At 37.1% G+C, this 24,567-nt stretch overlaps 1 protein-coding gene across 1 annotated transcript; it reads left to right on the top strand.

Annotated features, from left to right (window-relative positions):
- The first annotated feature begins 1,955 nt into the window (after positions 1-1,955).
- LOC118789057 (SLIT and NTRK-like protein 6) lies at positions 1,956-8,519 on the top strand. The gene is made up of 2 exons (XM_036545358.1): positions 1,956-2,006; positions 5,809-8,519. Exon 2 carries the CDS (start codon positions 5,824-5,826, stop codon positions 8,287-8,289), a length of 2,466 nt encoding a protein of 821 aa, XP_036401251.1. The 5' UTR covers positions 1,956-2,006; positions 5,809-5,823; the 3' UTR covers positions 8,290-8,519.
- Positions 8,520-24,567: the final 16,048 nt, after the last annotated feature.

Below are 24,567 nucleotides of genomic sequence, written 5' to 3'. Positions count from 1 at the left end.
TATTATTATTATCATTGCTGAGGGAGATTTCATTCAGTAAACTATTTCATATGCCAAAACCTTGCATTGTAAGTCACCCTTTAAGCATGAAGATTAAACATAAAAGACAGGGGGACCTTTATACAGATGACATTTTAAATATTTTTGTACATTTTTTTTAGTATTTTAGCACATTCATTTCATTGTATGCTGTGATACAGTGGTAACTGATACTATTTGTAAATATTGATGTTATTATTAGGAGGGCAGCAATCATTCAAAGGGTATGAATATGATACCTGAAAAAAAAAAAACGAGGTAGGAGAAACTATGGGGCCTATACTTCTGTTGAGATCCACCCCTACCCTAGTGTGATCTTGTTCCCATTTTATGTAATTTTTATGTTTTTTGTAGTTTTGTAGGTTTTCATTTGCACAATAATGTATTGATAACACTGCATTGAATTAAGTGCATGCCCTTGATTTTTTACACAATTTCATGCTGTTTTCTCAAATTCACTTTGTATTTGCACATTAGAAGTCACTCAGGATAGGCCCGGAGCTATGGGGGTGCTTAGGGGTGCATTGCACCTCCAGATGGACCTCAGTGCACCCCCAGTCATCTCCTTATATCCTGATGTCTACATAGAATGTACACTTTTTGTGCACTTCAGTGGATTGCAGCTGCACCCTCTGTATTTTCTCCTGGCGCCAAGCCTGACTCAGGAAAATAACTTCCGTTATATGACAAAGTGTAAATGTAAATATTGCAAACAGTTATCATAGTGTCAAAATCTCCTACCGTGACTTTCCTAGTCACAACTACAGTATTCCTTTACGTAAGAGATCATAAGATAAAATATGGGGTTAACATTTATTGTTAACCTTCTCTTGACTACCCTTGTCATTGCTGACAGACGTGGCAAATCTGAAAGCTTTTAGGAGATTGTTTAACAGAGAACAAAACCTCAGGGAAGACACTTGCAATACTGTTGGCCACTTTTCATGGTGACTGCATTGCAGGCTCTGAAGTTCCGTACTTTTACACAGGTCTGCAATGTTTTACAAACGCTCAGATACAATCTAGAGGTTATTAAATGCAATTTGCGTGACAGATGCATTCTCACCTGCAATTTGTATCCCTTGCACATTGTTTAGAAGTTAGTCTGCCTGAAGTAACATTTACAACGTTTCCAAACAAAGTATATTTAACAAGTTACAGTTCGAAAGGTGTGCTGTGCTGTTGACTTTCATGGGACACAAATGGGATTTGCTCGATTGATTTTAAACAGATAATGTTATAACATTAATATGTACTGTTAACAAATAAATGTAGGTATCCCAGAAGTATTAGTGTTATACCTTTAGGACACTGGCATTGGTCTGTATTATATAAATATAAAACAATAAAGCGAATAGTACTGTATCAACTATTTTCCGCTGGTGTACGCAGAGAACTGCGTTTCCATCTTCATATTAGCGACAGTGCTTCTGAAAGGAGGGGTTGAACAAGCCTGTGCTGGAGCGCTCCCGTTTGCTTTCATGTATATTAATACAAAAGGGCTCACAGGCTGAGTCAGAAGCCAAGAAGTCTCAGCATTTACGCCTACCTTGTTGCCGCGGGCAATCTCATTCGTCTAAATTTAAAAAAAAGTGGTTAAAATGGAAGGAGACTTTCAAGTGTGGGCACGTACTTAAGCGGCCAACCTACAGAACTGCGCAAATGCATATAGTTCGAAGTTAAACGTAAATACAACTAAAAAAAAAAAACCGGAAGAAGAAAATTTTATATCTAAGTACACTGGATTCTCAAATAAAGAAGAAAGACAGAAGTAATAATGAACAGGAATGACTTGAATTCAGCTATAGACATTAATCTTGATATTGGATCATTCTTGTCATCTTTTTTTTGAGCTGTCAAAATGATATCGAATATAATTGTCTGATATCTCAATTGTATTCTACATCATCAACGTGTTTCGAGGTCTTCTTGGATTAAGAACTGGCTTCCCTGTTTTCTTTTTTAAGGTAAGTGACCTTTGAAGCGGGGATTCTTAACGGTTTTCTGTTATTATGGAATATATGACTAGTTAAAATATGCAGTTATTGTTTTGTGTGCGACAGCATTGTATCATTACAGATGAATGTGCCATTAAGCAATACGGAAGGTTATTCAGGTGTCAAAAAAGCAACCTCACCTACACATGTGTAAATCATTCCGTGGACTTAGAGGCAAAATGTTACTTAATGTTCTGCTTACTTAAATTACCCCAGGGAACACGAAGGAGGTTTAATCAAATTTGGTCCTCTTCATGATTTTAAATTAATTGCCACGCAATACTATATGCACATGGGAACTGAAATTTTAGTATTATATGATAACCGTGTCGTGTACTATTATATTGTCAAGCAACGTTTCATTAGTTTCATGAACTTTTTCAGAAATTAGTCCTTACCACCTGAAACCATAGACTGACTATACACTATAAACTGTATACACGTTGTAGTTCAAGATTGCTGATATTTTTGTATGTTTTGGTCACGGTGGTTTGGACGGACTTCCTGGGAGCCGAGACATGATCCCCAGTGCCACAAGTTGCTAGCTACATGCCAAATTGACTCCGTACCCCAAAGGAAGCCACACTGTAACGTTTCCAAACTCGGTTCACGGTAGTGGCTCATGACAGCACTTTCTTGTGAACTTTTCTAACAATTTAATTTGAACATCTCTGGATAAATACAGCTGTCGCTGGCAAGCTATGCGTATTGTGACCACGAACGGGACAATTCGAATCAAATATATCGTTAACATTTGTGTGAGGAAGTGAAAGTGAATTGTGGCGCCTGCGTCCTGTGCAATCTACAGCACCTTTTTCCATTTCAAGTTTCTCATGATTTTCCCCTCTCCCTCGCCACATGTAACAGCTGTCCTTATTGCTGTTTCATTTGATTAAGGATTAAATGCTAAATTAGACACATGTAGATCGCTTAAAAAGTTAGCAAACAAATAGTAAGCGTCTCGTTAAAGACTATTTAAAAAATCCGTGCATAGCCAAACTACACGGATTCCCTTTATTCTAGAATGCTTGCAAGCAACACTTTTGGTAGACGCCAGGAAAAGATTCTCCAGATGACAGTGCATTGAACAAATTCTAATATATCAGCAAACTTGAGTCCTAAGCTAGTATTGCAATAGATTTTTTTTTTTTTTCTGTTAACGTGGCTTACTTCAGCTGTCAGATGTTAAATACCTAGTATTCAGTCAAAGGACGCTTTTTTCTCTCCCCCTAAAATTTGATGTGTTGTAAACAACATGAAGACGTGGAAAATCCAGCAGAAGGCAGATGTCGCCTGCCAGATGAGGGTTACGCCAGCTCATACAATATGCAGTAGTTCTTTTGTGAACTTTGATATACATGTAGTGGAGAAAATGCATGTGAACAAACCTCTCCTTTTACTTAAGATGGTATAGGTTGTCATTTCCCTTGAATGAGTAAGGGTGATAAACTGTCAAGCTCTGTGGAACCAAGGCACAAGTCAACCTTAATGCAGTTATGTCTTGGTATCAACATCCCTAGTGGCAGGTGGGAGAAATTATACATATAATACATGACATTGTCACTCCTTAGTTATCCTGGGTATCACAGTGGTGGCTAATGCACTGCAAATAAAACACAGAGGAAGGAATTTTTACTAAACCAATTTGAAAATCCAGCAAAACACAAGAACCAGCCTGAGCAGAGACACAACCAAACCAACCACTGAAAAACTGACTCTAGCTCCCCACCCAAATAACCTGTATTTAATGCACCGTCAAATATGCACGTGGGACTCATTAGCTCCAATGGCTGGGTAGTATTATCATTCTGCTTTAAATGAAGTTGACAGAACCTTATATTTGGAATATTTGGAAAGATGGTAAATGGAAAATAACACAGAGGATCCTCAATATATAAGCCTATACATACAGTATGTTTATCTGTTCAAAATGTACATTACTGACAAGCATTCAGTTTTAGTAGTTTTTTGGGGACAGTTTAAGACTCTTCTTCTCACTGAGTGTTTTTGTACAGTAGGCTAACCATAAATATATGGAATAATGCATATTGACATTGCATATGGGCAATTATTTTGACAAAGCCAATGCAGTTACAATCAACCTGGTTTAAAGGATTTTCCTGGTAATCCATAAATAGCCAGAGCATATTTTGTAGATTCTATCCCTTAATGTATGTGTGATCATTTATAACGCAATGCAGTTATTAAGTTCAGAAAGTCCTATGCTTCACTCTGTTGTTGTTATTTCATGTTTTGTTTCCATTGACATTGTTACTTGGTCACAATTGTCATTCTGAATTGTCAGTTTTCCACATTTATCAAGTTATTCTGGTTTCATACCAGTTGGGTTGACTGAGGTGTTCAAAACTGTAAGGTTTGAATCTTTGAGGTTCTACTGTAAGATAATATGTGGAGATTTTGTTAATTGTGATCATAGTTCAGTAGTTATGGGTGATACACTTTAATTCTTACAGTAAGTATTCTGGCTGATCATTTGTAACCTGTCTTCAGAACAGAGATGAGGCGATGAAAGAGGCATTTCAAGGGGTCCTTCCATTTTTATGAATGAGTAATTATAGCCTGAGAAAATGGGTCAAGGAGACTGGCTTAGCTAAGTACATCCATCAGATGTGGTGTCATCAGCTCCCTGGATTTTTTGTAGAATACTCATCAAAGGTCTCTTTCTCTGGGAGAAACTAGATAATTCTATTGACAAGAAAAAAAGTAATAACTCTTAGTTTTATGATTGCTATGGTTGGGGGGTGTAGAGATTCAGCCTGTTACAATCTTATAGGAAATTAGTAATAAGTTTGTGCATAGCGAAATGCAATGGAATGTTGTGCATGTAGGAACAACCTAATGGTAACATTTCATTTAATCTGGATTGGTGTACTTGAATGCACAAGGCTTTGCATCGCTTTATGAAATCGTAGGTGTGCTGTGAAAGGGTTTCAGCAAATGTATTGCAAAATTTTTCACCACACACTGAAAAATGTGAAATTTTAATAATATGTTTGCCCAAAGGGGAAGAGAAGCACACTAAGAATGAACCATTCTATAGCTAATTTTTTTCATGATTGCTCACCAGCTCAATAAATGCTTGTTGATGAGTTCGCCCCGTATGCATGCTTGAATGCACAATCTCAGGCTTCACTGAAATCAAATGGAGCTGCAGTCCTTTTGCTACAAGGTACTTATTTGATTCTGAAAATAGGAGGGCATTGAGTTTAAGTGTATTTTTACTCTTCTGTTCCATTGTGCTATGCAACTGATGGATTGCCATTTTTACAGTTTGTGCATTTATGTCCTGCAGTGGAAATTCATTAGAGATTAATTAGAGCTAGAGAGAAATTAGATATTCTTTCTCTTACAAAGATATCGTACAGAGAAGTCACTAAGCAAAGTTAGTCACAGTGCTATATTACAAGGGAGTCTTTTATTCATATCAAATGAGATGGTAGTCCTCTGAAAGTATTTTTTGTGTCTCCACCACTACTGCATGGGACCAGATCTAGATACCAGATATAGATGGGGCACTAATCTTTATTTCAGTACATTCTCCAGATAACATCCTTTTTTACCTTCCAGCAATTTTGCACACCTTACTACAACACTGTAATATTCATCTCTGAGTAATCACACTACATCCTTTGTCTCTGTTTCCTAGTTATTCAGGCAATTAGTAATGAAAGACCTCCCGTCTGATTAAAATATGTCTTATCTTTTTGAGTAACTAGTGAAAAAATGAATCTTTCTTTCTTTCTCTTTTCAGATATACAAGACAAAAATGTTGGCCTGCATCATTTTTATAACCTCATTCATTGTTTCTGCTGGTTCTCAAAACCTTTCGCCCTTCAAGGCATCACTGAACGGATCTTGTGGCACTTTGTGCACTTGCAAGGAAAAAGACAACATTTTATATTTAAGCTGTGAGGAAAGAAATATTACCAAAATAACTCAGATCCAGCTGCCATCAGCCTTACCTTTCCACCTTAGCCTGTACAAAAATGAGTTAGTGGAGCTGCGGGCAGAGGACTTGGAATATTTCAAGAATGCCATATCCCTTCATCTTGGAGCTAACAGCATACAAGAGCTGCAACCTGGAGTTTTCAGTGCACTAGGCTCTCTTAAGAAGCTGCACATTAACAGCAATTTTCTAGTTACTTTAAAAGAGGACACCTTTCAAGGCTTGATAAATCTCGAGTACCTACAAGCCGACACAAATTTCATCCGCCTGATTGAACCCGGGGCATTCAACAAGCTCGTCCGCCTCAAAGTGCTGATACTGAATGACAACTCCATTGAGTTCCTTCCCGGAAACATTTTCCGGTTCATGCCATTGACCCACCTGGATCTGCGTGGAAACCAACTGCAGTCGCTGCCTTACATGGGCTTCCTTGAGCACCTTGGTCGAATCATGGAGTTTTTGTTGGAAGACAATAACTGGGTCTGTGACTGTGATATCCTGCCTCTGAAAATCTGGATTGAGAACCTGCAGGGGCAGTCTACTGTTGATGATGTGGTTTGCAGCAGTCCTCCCCATCTCAAAGGCAGCCTTCTGAGCAAGGTGAAGCAAGGTGTGCTGTGCCCCTCTCACTCTGACTTAGATTTAGGAGATCCTTCATTGCTGGTGACTGAAGTTGAGCAGGTTCCAAAAATGATGGATGCAAAAGATGATGCAAAGATCTCATCACCAGAGCATAAGACAGTGATGTTCTGCAGTGACCGATGCTCTTGTCACAACCATCCAACAGCAGGTTTTCTAGTCCATTGCCAGGACAGAGGGATTAGAAAAATTTCTGACCTGGGACTGTTTCAGCAAAGCCCCACGAAGCTTGTATTGACAGGAAATATGATTCAGAGGCTTCTTCACTATGATTTTGTTGATTTTGAAAGCTTGAAATTATTGAATTTGGCAAACAACCAAATTGATCATATTGATAATGAAGCATTCCTCAATTTAGGACATTTGAAAAAGCTCCATTTGAATGCCAACAGACTTGATAAGTTATCCCCTGGAATGTTTACAGGCCTCCATAATGTGGAGTATATGTATTTGGAATATAATGTCATCAAAGCCATTCTCCCTGGAACATTTAACACTACGCCAAATCTGAAGCTCCTATATTTAAATAACAATCTTCTTCAAACACTACCGTCACAGATATTTAACAATGTGCCTCTGGCCCGACTGAATCTCAGGAAAAATATGTTCATGCATCTTCCTGTGAGCAGTATGCTAGACCATCTTAATTCTCTGGAGCAGATTTATTTGGAAGACAACCCCTGGGACTGCAGTTGTGACTTAGTTGCTCTTAAACAGTGGGTTGAAAAACATGGAAAGAATGCAGTGGTGGGGACCATTTTGTGCCATACACCTAGTAAAATTGCCAAAATGGAGCTGAGGACCTTAAGACTTGAAGCAATGTGCTCCGGCTTGGTGACATTCCATTCCATGTCTACTAACAAGAATGGTCAAAGTACGGCAACCACAGCCCTCCCCACAAGCGACACGGAAGGATTTTTCCATTTCCTCACAGATACCATCCCTCTCTCGGTTCTGATCCTCAGCTTGTTGATCATTTTTCTTGCGATCATTTTCTGTGCCGCTGGAATGGCCGTTTTTGTCCTGCACCGTCGAAGGGGGTCAAAGAAGAAACAAGCCGATGATCAAGCAAGGGAGGGCAGTCCCTTACACCTGCAGTACAATGCTACTGCTCTGCAGGTGGCTCAGAGGCCGAAGAGTGATACTTGTAATGAGCCTACGCAGAGCCCTGTGATACAGATGTGCCGAAATCCAGCCTGTTGTGCTCACTGTAAAGAACACGAGCTGGAGGAACTGAATCTCACCGAAACGAAGCACGTTTGCAGAAGCATCCTGGAGAAGGAGAACATCTCACCCCTTAGTGGACTGAATCTGAAATTTAGAGCCGTGACGGAGTATCCGTCAGATTTTGTCACTCTTGGGGACACAGGTGCCTTGTACCGAAACATCCTGGAGCGGGAAAAGGAGCTCCAGCAGTTGGGCATCACAGAGTATCTCAGGAAGAACATCTCCCAGCTGCCACCGTCTGTGGAGATCCAGAGTCAGGGAAGACATGAAGAAATGAGATTGATGGAAGCAATTCTGTACACCAGACCACGGAGGGTCATGGTTGAAGAAACCAAAAATGAGTATTTTGAACTTAAAGCCAACTCGCACACAGACCATGACTATCTAGAGGTACTAGAGCATCCGTCTAATATGAACTGATTTGGTATTTATTAACTGAAAAGGTATTTACTGCATTAATACTTAAGTGCCTTTGTAATTCTTTCATTACATTATAGTACATTTAATTAGCAAACTCTGTTTCAAAAACAGTGTCCCTTCTGGGAAACTGCCACTTCAGTGCATTTGTGCACATGCCTACATGCGTGCACACACACACACACACACACACGCACACAGTCCTCACAAAGTACTCACAGAAAACTACATTGTTCCAGTCATTTACACTGTACATAACTTATGACATCCATATAAGTCTGTGGTGGTAAAGCAAAATGTTATGTTTTATTTTTGTATGTACAGTCCAAATTACTAAATGTTATGAAGTGTAGGTTAATTCTGCATGGTTGCTGGTATTCTTTGTCATGAAATACACAGCATAACAGGTGTTACTATATTTGGACATTATAATATACAGTGCCAAAGCACATTAATATGACAGAATATAGTGCATCTTACTTGTCATCATCAAATTAATTTTTGCTTCTTTTATGCTATTACTGAGTATGTGTTTCATTATTTGTATGAAAATGTGACAAGTTTGTAAAATATTACAAATTATGAATATCAAAAACTATCCTGAATGACAGGCTCCTCTCATATATCTATATATTGATAAGAAGAGCATTTAGTTCAACTTACTGTATCATCATGCTTTCACATATGTTTGCACTATTCTATAATCCATTTTCATAGATTGCATGACAATCAAAATTACTGCTTAGCAATACAGTTGTATCTTTGAAAGTGAACCCATTGAATACAGCTACTGATATTCAATGCTACTGATATTAACATATATATGTTAATATTTGTAATGATTTTTTGAAGTTGTATATGGTCACAAGAGCTTTATTTTATAAGTATAGATTGAAGGAAAATATTTATTCTCATTCTATGTTATTTTGGTGCCTTTATGATTACAAAAACAAGCACATGAATACAGGTATGGGTAACATGTGACTTCTGTAACCAAAACACTGTTTAGGACAATAGATGTAAATCATTTTTGTCAATTATATTAAGTCATATTTTATTAATATTATTTGACTATTATTACTATGCTTGGTTGCATATACTTTAATAATTGTGTCATATTTGTTGGGAAAGAAACTGCAATGACATATTTGGCAGCCAATTCGATGTCAGAGTAATTTCACTCATCCTGAAGAATCTGTTAAATATTTTTATCTATGTTTATTTATACTCCTGAACTTGCCTTCTGTTCTAGAAGTACATACATTCAATATAGAATTATAAAATTACATATTGTTAATATATTGTTTGGGGTACTTTTTGTTTTAGGAATGGTTAAATATGTTAGTAGTTGTAAATCGCCACTATGTGCTTATATGTGCAGTTTATAAATTATATTTGATTCTTTGTATCATACTCTTCTCATATACAGTAGCTGATAATGTTCAGTGCATTATGGCACCTGCCAAAGAAATAAATCAATTAATGCACAAATTAATTATTAGAATAGTTGTAAAATAATTGGTATTTGGTAATAATCTAAAATATAAATATATATATATATATAAATCATTGCCTAAGCATTTGCACAAGGTCCGTATTCCCATATCATTGCCTATTACCGAACTAAACAAACTGCCAATGCATGTGGCAACACAGTATGCCAAACTATTGTTTGAGGCATACAAAAAAAAATCCTGTTCTGCCCTTCTGTATCATTGGCTTGTCTGCCCTTAACCAGTGTATTTCATTTCGATTCAGTTATTCATAACCTCAGTATCTCCACTCCACCCAAAATTACTTCATGTTTTTCTTATTCTTTCTCTGTGTTTGTTGATTGGTTGGTAAAGGTTTTTAATATAAAATCTGAACCTTTTAATGTAATTTTTAATATAAAAAACTGAACTAACTTATTTATTCCAAACTGCCTCCTCATGTGTGTCTTAATGGACTTACTTAATGCACTTATTATCTGTGTGACCGAGAAAGTCATTTTCATGTCTATTGTGAAGTGTAAAAAACCGACCACTTTCACGAGGTGAAACCACTGTGGCTATTAAATGAATAAAGCCAGAAAAAATATGTGCCAGAAATATGTGCATATGTGTTTATTCACTTGATTTATACCTTTTTACTCTAGCTTCCACCAATGATTAATTAGAGTTTCCCCAAATTAGAGCGCTAAATAAAATCTTGCATGTGACCTCAAAAGTGAGAACGATAATTGGCTTCCAGCAAAATTATGTTCAGTATAGAAATCTGATAGCACTGTTAATACATGTAGCAGAAATACCCTGCCATACAAAACACTGGAACAGTTCTGAACCTCATTTATGAACACTTGACAATTATATTCCAGCCAATTTTTGGACCTAATCTAATCACACGCTTCAAAACACAGATGTCAAATGCAATAATGATAATATTAAGAGTCTTTATCTCTCAAAATGTGAAGCTGGTGTCCTTTTGACTTTTGACTTCAATTCAATCTAGGAACTACATGCCCCAACTAGTTCAGCTGACTGTCAAAATAATCATATCATTGCCCATAGCAGCAAGATGAACAATGGTCATCAGTGTGGAGGATTTTAAAGAACACACATTCATGACAACTAGGTTGGAGTTTTCAATAATGTGTTAGTCACGTCATTCACATATTCTCTCCACAAATGCACTGCACCAGAATGGTTCTGATTAAAACCAAGCTGTTTACTTTCATATTACAAAGTAAACAACTTGGTTCACAGATCCCTTAAAGTCTTTTGCAACGCATGTCACATGGGTCCCCATTTTGCCCATTTATTATCCTATAGACATTTGCATATTATAACAAATAACCACTAAAGATGTTTTAACATTGCATTTCATATGGCCAATGAAGGTCTATGTGCACAATTGTATTATCAATTTTGTCACAATTCTCTCTCAGATGTACATTTTACTTACTAGGTCTCAGGTACTAACATTGCATGCAAGTATTTGCAGAAAAAGAAGGTTCATGTTCATTTTACTTCACTGGAAGAGATTATGTAACATGGTGAATGTAGTCAACTATGTTTCGGAACTGTCTGCAGTAGCTCGAATGAATACTGAATTAAAGTCAACTAAAACAGCATGGATGACTAAGTCATCTCGGATACTCACTGCACAATTTAATGCATACTTATGCAATCAACAAACATTATTCTACTCATAGAAGGAAGAGATCTCACAGATGCATTTTGTTAATAGTTGGGACATAAATGTTTGTGGGGATTGTCAAAATATTTGTTCCAGCAAGGGTGACTCTTATTTACAATGCTTACTTTTTCTGTAGAACAGGGAATGCAGGGACAGTAACCTGTACAGTTTGTAAAAATATGTAAAGTAGAATAAATACTTGTCCTCAATACCATTTTTGCCCTTTTGTGTGGACAATAAAACAAATGAGCACTTTGGTAAATCCTTCAATTTAATATAAATGATGGGCTTCTCCCCACTATAACTTTCCATAGAAAATTAGAATGCAGGTTAGAACAAGGGCAACTTTCATACCTTTGCTGTAGTTTCTTTCAGACATAAAATATGTCACTTTTAAAAATGTCGGTGTTTGAACAGACATCTATGGGTTTGAGCTTTCCTTAAAATTCACAGGTAGCATCTAGGTGTGATTTTTTTAAAACTTTTGCATAAATTACAATACATTACTGTCATTTAGGAGATACTCTTACCAGAGTGACTTCCAATTTACAGGTTACAATTTTACATGCTATACATTTATACAGCTAGATATTTATGGAGGCAATTGTAGGTACTTGAGGGTACGACAGTGCCCCAGCAGGGAATCGAACCAGCGACCTTTTGGTCATGAGCCCTGCTCCGTACCACTGTGCTGCACTGCTACTCTTTGTGAATGCCTTGCACAAACACAGCAGAAGTTGAATTTGATGGTGGCCGCTGTCCAAACAGTACCTGCCGAAGATGTTGTTTATAATTAATGTAGTATATGAAACTGTAGTGCTCCAAGGCATGCAGGAACTTTCATTTCAACATAACATTACAAAACAACATTTACAAATAGTGACTGTCATCATTCACAATAGATATGATCCCACACTTTTAAGTGGAGTGGATATGTTTACATAAAACTGACTGACCTAAACTGTGCCCCTACGACAATATTTAACTTTACTTAACTTAAAATCATGAATACAATGATTTTTTTTTTTTTTTACATTGTTTGTATGCTGTTCTTTCCTTAATTTTTTTTGTTAACAGTTGGTGAAGAAATTGCAAGGAATCACCACAAATGCCCCATCTCATTTGCAGTACTGTCACTCACCTCTACTTTGCCAGGGGGATGCCTAAAGTTTTCATGAAAATATCTGTATATGCTTTATTATTATTTCTTGGAACCTTCTATAAATAACATTTTATTTTATTAAGCATTAATCATCTTTTTGATTTTTGAAATGCCTGAAACTAGACATAGACTGTTACATTCATTTGGACCATTTGATGTTACATTATGTTATTGTCACTTAGCAGATGTTAAGTACCTTGCCCAAGAGTAGACCAGCAGTGCTCCAGTGGGAACTGAACCAGCAACTTCAGGTATTAGCCCTTCTTACCACTACTTATATTTTTGAATTAGTGTGAGATATATATATATATATATATCTCACAACCATTTCAATTATGGAGATATTTCAAATCTGCTTCAGCATTTAGCAATGGGATTATTCTTACATTGTTACAATATATTTTAATGTTTTAATACTTGTCAGCATTGATATTGCGCCAATTACTTGTACTGTTACCTTTTAAGAATATTGTTATGTGGGTTAGAAAGAGCAATTACAGCTCTGAGCTCGGTGAACTCCCTTTAAATTCCATTTGAATGTTGGAAGTCTAAACAATTACATCAGCTCTACCCACAAGTTATTTTAAACCGATGACAAAATGAAGCTCTAAACCTGTATTTTTTCCTCTCTTTAGTGAGTATTAGATCAAGCACAGCAAAACATCCTGTAAACTCAAACATAACATTGTAAAGTATAATTGATGTCATTATCCAACTGGTTTCAGCATGCCTAAACACTTCATAGAGACAAGTTACCTTTTCTCTCCTTGTGTATTCCTTTAAGGAATGCAGAATTTCTGCCCATAACTATATGTTTTTATGAGCAGGTTTGTTTAGAGATGACTCTGTGGATGGAATGGCACATGACCACACGGAGAGGCAAGTTCCACTGTTGTGAAATCCTGTGCTCACAAAAAAATACCCTTATCAATACCACTGATTGTATTAAATTGTGTATAATGATCAGTAATATAGACTGTAATTTTCTAAAGAAAAATGAAAGAATTCAGTCCAGAAGTTGTTCTTTTGTGACAACACTGGAAAAAAGACTTGCTACCATTAATAATGTTTATCTTCTCGCTGTTTGTAATCGTAACTGCTGGAAGGCACTGAGGTAATGTCACCCTTTATCTCCTTTTACTTAAACTGAATAGATTACTTAAGATTTAATAAATATTTACTGCTACCTTGAAAGTGATGTTAAAACAGGGACACATTGTTATGAGGCTCCATTAGAACAGGGACCTTTCCAAAAATGTAGGACAGGATACAAGCAAAAGCCAGAATATTAGTGCCCCAGTCAAAAAACTACTTTTTCACCCTTGATCTGCCTTTAACAGACAATGATTAAAGAGGCATAAAAAGAGGACAATGACTGCTATCATGAATGTGCCCTTTTTGTTCTGTGGGAGACTGGTATGTCAGCTCTACAATGGTCACAATGCCATTGTAACACTCCACTGGTCTCTTCTTTGCATGTCTAAGGCTGTCTTGCACTGTGTCTATGATTTCGCCCCTAAGCTATTTTTAGCCAGACTGTGCCTTTGAAATGAACCCGGTCTTCCTAAACAAATTTAATGAGCTGATATTGTCTCCTCTACCATGTGTGAAGATAGAATTGAGAAATAAGTTCTTGATTAAAATTGTGTTAAGTGAAAATGCAGTACATTAAATGGCTGATCTGACATTCTTTGAACCTGAATACTTTTCCCTTTATCAAAATACCGTAAATTAGAATGCATCCAAAATGGTGGATTTTCTGCATCAAACTGGAGAAAGTACAACTGTACAAGGTCTATTCACTCACTTTTTCCTGTTCTATTTTGTTGTCAGGCTTTTAGGGGCTGTCCCCTCTGTGGAGTACACTTAGGTGCATTTGTTGACTGTGGTGCCTCCTCTTTTGTCAGCCCTCATTAATTATTGACTTTGTCCTGCCAGGCCTGCTTATGTTGTACCCTCCAGGCCCCAGCTCATGTCCTATATGCAGCAGTGCAAATCTGCACACAGAAGAAAACAAATGGAAGAGGGCTAAAGTCTGATGACCAATATTGCTCCCTCTTTCTTCTTATTCCTAAAAAAAAATGCAGCTGGTGTTCCTCATGCCTGGTCAACCACTCCCACCACAATTCTTTAGGAAGGTTTGATCTCTGCCCTCCAACATTTCTCAGCTGGTGTACCAAAAGGAACCATTCTTAGCCCGACTGACATTCAGGAGACAAAAAAAAAGGCCCAGTTACACATTGGACCTTGCTGGCTGAGTTTAGCAGCCCCCAAAATGACTGCAAATTGTGACCACAGAAGTGTCTTTTTGAATGATCTTCAGATTTCCAGAAAAACAATACCTGGCTGTAATACAGAGCAATTTCAAAGGTGATAAGTCTCATCAAATACAGTCTAGTTGTTTCACAATTTCTGCTGGCTATGAACGTTTGATATACAGAGGCACCAGTACGCATGGCTGGTTATTACTTTAAGCATTGCCAAGTCGTCCAACTGTAGGTGGTAGAATGAAGCACTGGATTGGTTGTAAGAATCAGATGGAAAAAAAGACATTTTTAGTGGGATGTTAACGAACATAATTATTTTCCGAATTCTGTTCTCAGGGGAATGCTACATAACATTATCAACATATAAATCCAATAAATGTATTTCCTCAAAGTTCCTGTAATAGCTTGAAACTGGAAAATGCATTGTCACTCTGGAGGAGTTCCCTCATTCCACTGTTCCCTGTAATACCACTAAGCAAGCTTTATGAACACACTAGATGTTGAAGCTCGAAAGAATTATCAGTCACTTACTGTGTGAAACAGTGGACATAACAATTGCACTACACACATCTGAAACAATTAGGATCCATTTCGATCACCCTGACAATTGCTAAAGATGACCCAAACAACAACCATACTGTAACTTTAAAAAAGTTTTAACTACAGGAAATTCTCAAAAGACCACTCATGCCAAGTACTGTCCATAACAATTAACAATGCTTAGTGAGGATGAGATTTATCGTCATACTTGTCAATTAAATGTTAGCTGGACCGTGTGCATGCTAAATTTTTGAGAAGCAGGCTACCACCCTTGAATAGATAACCAAAATGTGAGCTTTGTGATCCTCTTCCTGTATACTATGCTTTATGCACCCACAAAGAATGGACATGGACATATACTGGTCACACAACATGACATGTTTTGTCATTATTTTCCTGAGTATAAATGGGGAGATAAGGGGGTCACAACAAATGAGAGACAGCCTTTGAGCCAACACAACTGTTGCACAGTAGGAAGAGGAGAACAAATCCAGTCAGATGAGTTTATTACAGAAGCCACGTGATTAAGCATTGACCTGAGTTAGCTTACCATGCTCGAAATACCCTGGATACCTGTAAAGTCTAAATAAATTGGGAGCATGTAAACATGTCTTACTTCCAAAATTATTTCTTGCGTGTAATGTGTTGTGGTTCCTAAAATGTTGACTGTAAACAGTGGTGGAGCATTTTCAGGGACAGAATGTTCTTGACTCAAGGGTTAAGTTTACACCCATGTTTAAAGGCAAAATATTTGTTCTCTTTGCTCTGTATTTGGAAGGCTTTGAATATTTATCATTTAAGGCACATTCTTTGCAGGCAAATAAAATCAAATTCATTGATGTGCTCAGCTCAACAGTGAACTACACAAAACATAATTGTCTATAGGTCTATGGATACTGAAACACTCAATAAAGAAAACAATAAAAAAGGTTTTATTATAATATTTAAAGGCACTACTCTGCTTCTGAATTCATTCATTCTCTGCTTTCCAAATAGTCTGTAAAATTGGTAAGTCCCTGCATGATACATTTGCAGAATGCTCCATCCCATTTGAGGTATTTGCACTGTTTATGGTGAAAATGAATGACCTCTATTTCTTTAATATTTGCAGAATATGGGTCAATGCCCTCTATGGATTCTTTTTTTGATGTTTTGAACTGTATATGTGTGCAAACTATATTTTTGTCTCACAGGTGTTTTAACTTCTGCCTTATCAAAACTATGGTGTTACAGCTTCTAGAGAGGCTTTTCATCATTACTGACTTTGAATAAAAACCCACCTGGGGGTATATTTACTATGATGTGAACTTAATGAATTATTTATTACAACCCATCAGCTCCATTCAATATGTATTGTGAATATAAAAAGGACATTTATATTTTTCATCCACTTGGATAGGAATTAGGCAGCCTTGTTGAATGTATTTGAATGTTCTCTTTAGGCATAAATTCGACTTTATGCAGATTATTGATCATGTGATTCTACATAATTACATAATTATGTCATTGCTCAAAGAAATACTTGCAGACAGTTATTGACTGAAAGTGAATGTATACGTTTGCAAGTGCTCTAACTGAATTTCACTGACAACAGCCCAGATTAGACAACAGACATTTAAGATCACAATCTCCCACATTCACCCCACTTACCATTTAGAATTTGCTTACTCAATTATCAGCCGACATGACAACATTGAGAACATTCAAATGTTTAAAATTATGTCTTGACTTTCTAAAGTGACTTTGAAGGGAATATAAATCCATGTATATCCCCCTTCTCCAAATTCCCTTACCTTAACAAATAACAAATGTGATTATACAGTATCTACACACATATTAAACAATATGGCATAACAGCAAGTCACTATCACTAGTGGCTTCTTGAGCCACTTCTAGCAGCAGAATGTCATGCAGTTTCACCAGTCCCATGACAATAATGCACCAGATGGCCTCTTGTGTGTTAGGTTTAATAAAATTGAAAAGAGACACAGGACTTTAAATGACATAAAAGTGTTGGAGAGCAGCCAAATACTTAACTTTACAAAGTGTCACAATCATGTAAACTGAAATGTAACTGTTTCTAGGAGTTGGTGGGGGGGGGGGGGGGGGGGGGTTCAACATGTGCAGTTCAGATGTAATTAAACACAGACCTTACACACCATAACAACATGTCAACCCCTATATATTGTTACCATCTTCCATTTTAACAACCTTTAAACATAGTGCTAATCTTGTCTAGCTCTGACAATAAGGATGAGGTGGACAGCCTGTGTGCATGTTTTAATATTTTTGTGTAATGAAAGGACCTCCGCATAATTATATTGCAGTTAAGCAAGGATTCAATCTGCCTTGTTGTCTCAAAAGTGCAATTTACTTAAAATAATAATAAAATTAATTAATAAATTCATTGATTAATAAAAAAAAAAAAAAAACTGCTCCAGATTAATATGGGTTCAGATATGAATATGTAATTTTTCCAAGCTATACACAATGATAATACAGGAAATTTGTTGAGAGTTGTCAAAGAGTTGTTGACAGTATAGACTGCACCCCATTAGTCATGCAGTATTAAAACAGGTAAAACTCATGAAAACTGTAAGATATACAAAACCCTCTGGATAAGAGTGTACTCAACTAGATCTAAAGTATGTGATACTGTTATAATGACTGATTACACCAAGTTGGTATAAGTGAAAGTTGGTTAAAAAGTTTGGTTTAATTAATTAAAACAAATTCATACAAAGGATCTACATTATTGGTTGTCTAGTTGTCTAATGCAGTGAGATTAATACAGCCAACTCTAGCTCTGGCTAGGGTCATTACCCTAGTACATCATGTTTACATGAATCCATTCCCTGTCCTGTGTTAATGATAACATTGAGAGGGTACAACAAGTCATGATAATATTTCACTATCATTACCTAATTGTAGCCACTAGCATCCTGTTGTGGCATGTTGTAGTAACACTGGAGCTTTGGGGCTAGTAACAATATTGTCAGAGTGTAAAACAGCATGCATCAAATATTGTGTTATTTTAAATTGTATTAAATTGTACTAAATTGTAGTATTTCTAAATAGTAATAGAAACAAGCAGAGAAGTAAATCCAAGGCCACAAGTTGAAAACTGTGAGCGCACTGTTAAATTATGCGACAGATAAACATATACTGAGTACTGACACGAGCCGTATGTGTTCTAGGACAGGAAAAGTAACATGCTTCCACGAGCTGATCTGAGGAAAAATCCCTTTTCTTTTTCAAACTGACTGAAAGATAAACAAGACTCACATTGGAATAAATCTGTTAAAAAAGAGGGCCTAAACAAAGAACAAAGTACTACTCGCCAAAATGTCAGTGAGTTTAAGTGTCAGCATGTATTGAGGAAGCGCGTGTCTTGCTGATTTTCACTACATTGCACAAAGGCTTGAGTCCAGTCTGTGTTGTAAGCACGTTGCATCATTTGATGTGAATGACACATGAGATTAACCTAGCGCCTTCATTTCTGATTATGGTGAACTATGTGAAAGCAGTAATGGCACTGACCCATGTAAAAAGGCTGTCAGCATGAGAAGGCATTCAAAAGGACACCGCGAAATAACAGGAGATGGGTAAGTGCAAAGTCAAGAGTTGCGCTTCTATGGTTCTTGCACAGTTCCCCAGACATGCTAGAAATTTAGTTTTTGAGTATCAATGTCAGACACAGCATGCCCACATCCTAATTAAATGTGTTCATTTATGTTTCATTTATGGTTGTTAAAAAACACTATATAATGAATGAATATATTGGGAATAGAGAATGCAATAAATGTAACATGGTACGTGTTCTTGTTTCATATTCCTTGGTTGAGAATCAGATGCAATAAGTGCTCTGACAGTACATTCTCAGGATAAAAATCAAACACTGTATCAACACTCTTAGGCCTCTATGTAAGCAATGACATCACAGCTCTGACTTACACACAAATCTCCAGTGCTGTTATCAAAACAAAACAAATTTCAGTATTCAATTAGCACACCCATGTGCCCTAAAGCGAACCTGGGCTGGAATTATGTTTTCACTGAGCAGAGGGTGTGATAAAGGTGTGTCTGTGCACTAACCAAGCAAGATGTTTGCCCCAGTGCCCGGGCACATTTTTACTTATGCAACAGAAGACTGTGCTGATTTTCAAAGGCAGTAGCAGAAGTGCTTCAGGCATGAGGAAATGGACATCCTTTTGCGTGATGATGCTTGTTGCAGCGCTATATATAGAACCTCCAACGAGTCTGTTCGTGCCGCAGCTCTGAAGGTAGTGTGAGAGGAGCTTATAGAGATTATATGATTATCTGGAATACGGAGTACTGCTTCCCCTTACAAGCCGACGTTTGACCCTAATAAATGAGGTAACACCTTCACTCTCAGCACAGAGATTGTGGAGGGGTTAGCAGAGATCTAGGCAGGTATCTTGCTTGAAGGTAGTGGACAGTTCTTTGTAGAATGCATATGGTGAATATATAGACCTGGATACGTCCAAATATTCACCAGTGTGAAAGTTGAAAATTAATGTCAGTGTTAAGATGCAATTGAACAATGTATTGAAAACTGCTCAAAACGCAAAACTATATTTCACTGTGAGGGTCCACTGGGAAGCTGCCAGGAAGAGCAGAAGGTGCACAGACCTGTAGCAGAGGAATCAGCTGTCAGAGCACACCAATAAAAGCAAGACAGACCAAAGCATTGCCCTCCTGCAACTGAAGCAAGCTGGGTTCGACATGCTGCAAAGAAAGCTGACATCCCAACAGGCAGAACTTGCATCTTCTGCTATCCTCCATAAGTAGCACGTCTCCAAGGACCTGCTGACGCAGCATACTGGATCTTCCATGCAATCCACCCTCACCTACCTGATATGACTGCTTCCTCACGCACATGCAGGTCCCCGATGGCTCTCTTCCCCCTTCTGAAACCCTCCCCGCTATGACACTCTCTATTCTTAGCCTGGGACCTGAGGGAGAGAGAAAGATGAAATTATTGCATGAATCCTAAATAAATGCCTGGGCTTGTACCATTGTCTCTTGCATTCTTTATTCATTTAGCAGAAACTCTTATCCAAAGTGACATACAAGGTAAGGTGCTTATGTACGCACTATATAAGGCTACATGAACCTGCGATAGAAGTTACTTAATACACAGGAAACAGCTCCTCAGCCAGCCAGTTCCTCTTCCCCCATACTGTTGGTGCAGCCACATTCCCTGCCACTGTCCTACAATGTGTCCACATGTCTGCATTTTCATCAAAATAACAGTATACTGGTAGTGCGCTGTCTTAAGTAAATGCATTGGCTGTTACCTCCTTTAGATAGCTGTCTTACCTTTTATTCAAAGCTGGCGTTAAATTTCTGTGCATTTCTGTTATCTATAGTATTAGCCAGAAAGTTTGTCTTCCAGGATAGAGGGTGCGACTTGTTTTAATAAAGGTGAACATTTAAAACAAACTCAATTACAGTGACAGAACTGACTGGCTTCATTCTGCCATGCATAGGGGTGGGAAGGTCAGTCAGGGATGCCTTGTTTCACCACTCTGAGGCACCCTGTGATTTGTCAGGATAACCATTCCCATGAGTTATAGCCATGAAAAATGACTAGTAGAGTACTCCTCTGTCAAAACTACTCTAGTATATCTGAAGAGCAACGGCTCCAAATGAGGATGATTAACCCACAGCATATGTCATGAATTGGACACTTGAATAAATAAATACATTAGCTGTCTGCATTGACTGCTGCAGCTTTTTAAAAAGCTATCTTCAATCATATAAGGACTGATTCAGGCTTAAGATACATATGTGTAAACCCTGCTTAAGTGCTTCTGTGGAGAGCTGCACAAATGTTTCTACTGATGTAAGTTTTCCATCTGTCAAACACTGAGATTTGTTAGAGTGTACTTAAAATACAATACCGCCAAAAGCCAAAGGAAGCTTCCAATTCATTCCACCTTTTTTGTCACTCCTAACAGTGAACACTATTCCGAAAAACAAAATTTCTGGCTTTAATGCCACAGAGGTTGCTTAGAAAACCTGTAACTATACTGAAAAGATTTTAGATGACTTTAAGAAACATTTAATAATACATTAATTTAATTTTTAGTTACGGAATTTAGCACACCACATTATCGAGCAGGCTCCTGAAGTTACAGTGTTAGTGTAGTGCAGTACACTGAATTCGTTACAACTCTGTAATAAGGGCTTCTTGAACAATCACAAAAAATAAATAAATAAATAAATAAATAAATAAATATAGATGGACAAAACCTGCACTGTACTTCTTTGACTTGCAAATAACTTCCCTGGTACACATAGTACTGTTTGTTCAGCTGATGCAAAGCAGGCTACAATAAAAGGTGACAGAATGCATCATAGTTTTGCAAAGTATCAAGCAAAATACTGATCCCTGCAGTCATTAGGCAAAGTCATGCATTTTTTGTTTTTTTCAGAAACAAGTGCAAGATTTAGCAAGTAGCCCCTGGTAATGTCCTGTTGTTATGAGGGATAAGATTTTGCTGATTTTGCATGCTGCACTATATTCTGTTGCCTCTTGAGCTCCAAACTATGGAAAGACAATGCATTTTCTATTCAGGTCTTACTGTTAAGAGATATTCTATAGTTTCTTCTACTATATAGTATTTGCAACGAATAGCTTGCAAGTCCTTACAAATGGAAGAGTAAAATTTTTGTTTTTCAAAATATGGGTATGCATAACATGGCTTTATCTTTGATTGCATCACCACTGGGTATTCTGTGAGCTAAGTTGTTTATATAATGCACATGCAGAGTTGTAGCATGTGATAACTTAAATTTAAGAGCTCAGTTAAGGTATGTGATTTTGAGATGAATGTACACAGTGTGTGTACAATGTGTGTGTGGCCGTGTGTGTGTTTTTTTTTTTTACTATCCACATATTTCCTCTTATTTTTCTGTCACCTATATAGTTCCTTTTTTATAAACATTGTTCTTTAAAGGGGAGACCTAGATGAATCATAGATGACTGTCTTTTGAGATGTCCTTTGGTTGTTTTTCTCATGCTATGTCCTTGTCACTTTGCACTCATTTAAACAAGAGGGAAAATGCAAGTAACAAAAGAAGAAGTTACAGCACAGAGCAATAAATGAATAGATTTTTGTTTGAAGCAGCATCTTTGTCTAGACAGCAAAATGTCAGGCTTAATTCATAATCAACATTATGTGTAACACTAAATATAACATCTTAGCAGAAAGGTTGGTTTGTGCTTCTTTGGAACTTCATAGATTGCCAAATGCAGTAGCTTGATGAGTTTTTTGTTATTATTCATTTTAAAATTTTGTTAAATAATGTTTTTAACATTGGAAGTGTAGCATAATGCTTAAGGAGCAGGTCTTATAACCAAAAGGTTGCTGGTTTGTTTCTCCACAGGGGCACTGCTGCTGTACCCTTGGGCACAGTACTTAACCCACAATTGCCTCAGTAAATCTCCAGATGTATAAATGGATTACATTGTAAAGACCTGTAATTGATTTAAGTTGCTCTGGATAAGAGTGTCAGTTATCTACATAATTTAGCTCTAAACAGCAAAATATTACAACCTCCTCACTGTGGCAATGGTTAATGTGGCAGAGACATGACAGGCAGAGAAGGAGCTTATTTCATCTGTTACTATTTTAAAATTATCAGTGAAATGTGGACATATAGCCATAGCATATATCTTGAGGTAGATCAGGTAGATACTCTACACCTTCAGAGACTGTGGAAAATAACTAAGAACTCTTGTGGCCGGGAGTCATAAAATGCATTGTCATCTCGCCAGTGCTCTGTGAAAGAGGCTGTCCTTTACAGCCGCATTTATGATGTCAATGGGTGGTGAAATGTCTTTGATGTCACAAGAATCTTTGTGACTACTTTCATTGGTACAGTCACCTGGAATAGGCTATCTAATGGCATAAGAGCAGAGTTTAGATGTTTCAAATTTCACAAAGAGTTGCCCCTTTGATCACTGGAGACGGTCAGCTCTGTTGCATTTTATATACTCTTTTTTTTTTCCTTGAGATGCATGACCCTGTCTGTTGTGCAGTTCAGGAGCATGTCCAATCTGGCATAGACTCACGCCTCCCATAGGAATGATCAGCAAGGTGTGTCCACATAGCTCACTCTAGTCTGCCAACCACTTTCACCTATTTACATGGTATTTACCAGGGATGGCCTTGGTAACAAACTGGATTTATTACTTGACATTTTAAGAAACTGATGGAACTAATGAATAAATAGTTAGTATAGCAGTATTATTACTAATATATTTCCAAGGCTGTGCTGTACAGTTTGTATACAACCCAAGTAGTTCATATGAAAGTATAAATAATTTCATGGGAGGATCATCACTGTTGCTTGTAAGCACTATTGTGTTATTTAATGAACAAATACAAAAATAAGCATTTTAGTAATGACAACCTCCACAAACTTCCCACTGTGTCCGGATGTTTTATTCTCATATGTATTTTTAATAATATTACATTAAACTTTAAAGCTTTGTCACAAAGGACAAAAGATTTTACAAATGGCAAGCATCAAATGAAAAAAGCCTGTCCTTGCTTTCTTTAATAATTCATTCAGGTGTATGCATGAAAGGAACATGTAATTCTTGGAAACAAGGTGTGCATTAATTTTGTACCCCTCAAAAAAACAAAGTAAATTTAACATATTCTGTTTTAAAAGAATGTGCACTGAGTTATGGGGTCACTTGTAGTGCTCCTTTGCAACTGCATTCACAGCCCAAAGAAAATTCAACAAATTAATGCAATTTCAAAACAGGACACCTTTCCTGTGAAAGGGTATTAAAGCCACATAGAAATTAGTTAAGTCATTAATGCTTAAGGTAATATTATACAACCTAATAGCAACATTATGTAACAATACATTTTCCACAAATGTACTGACTTCATTATCTATTGTTCAAGACATGTTTTATGCCATTATAATACTGAGGTGTAGCAAGTTTCCAAAGTAATGAACTAATGTGATGTTCATCTTGGATTTCACACCTTGGGCCTCCTCCCTCCTTTAATTTCTGAGTAAATGTATGAATTTGAAAGCCCAATCAAGGGTTCTGCTTGCAATCTATATGTAACAAAACAGACTGGG

The sequence above is a fragment of the Megalops cyprinoides genome, chromosome 14 (genome assembly GCF_013368585.1).
Source record: "Megalops cyprinoides isolate fMegCyp1 chromosome 14, fMegCyp1.pri, whole genome shotgun sequence".
NCBI classification, from domain to species: Eukaryota; Metazoa; Chordata; class Actinopteri; order Elopiformes; family Megalopidae; genus Megalops; species Megalops cyprinoides.
Note: the sequence above shows the minus strand (reverse complement) of the source record. Positions and strands in the feature narration are given on the sequence as shown.

Excerpts from the sequence above, each read along its gene's own strand:
- LOC118789057 (XM_036545358.1), top strand. The coding sequence starts at position 5,824 with ATGTTGGCCTGCATCATTTTTATAACCTCATTCATTGTTTCTGCTGGT.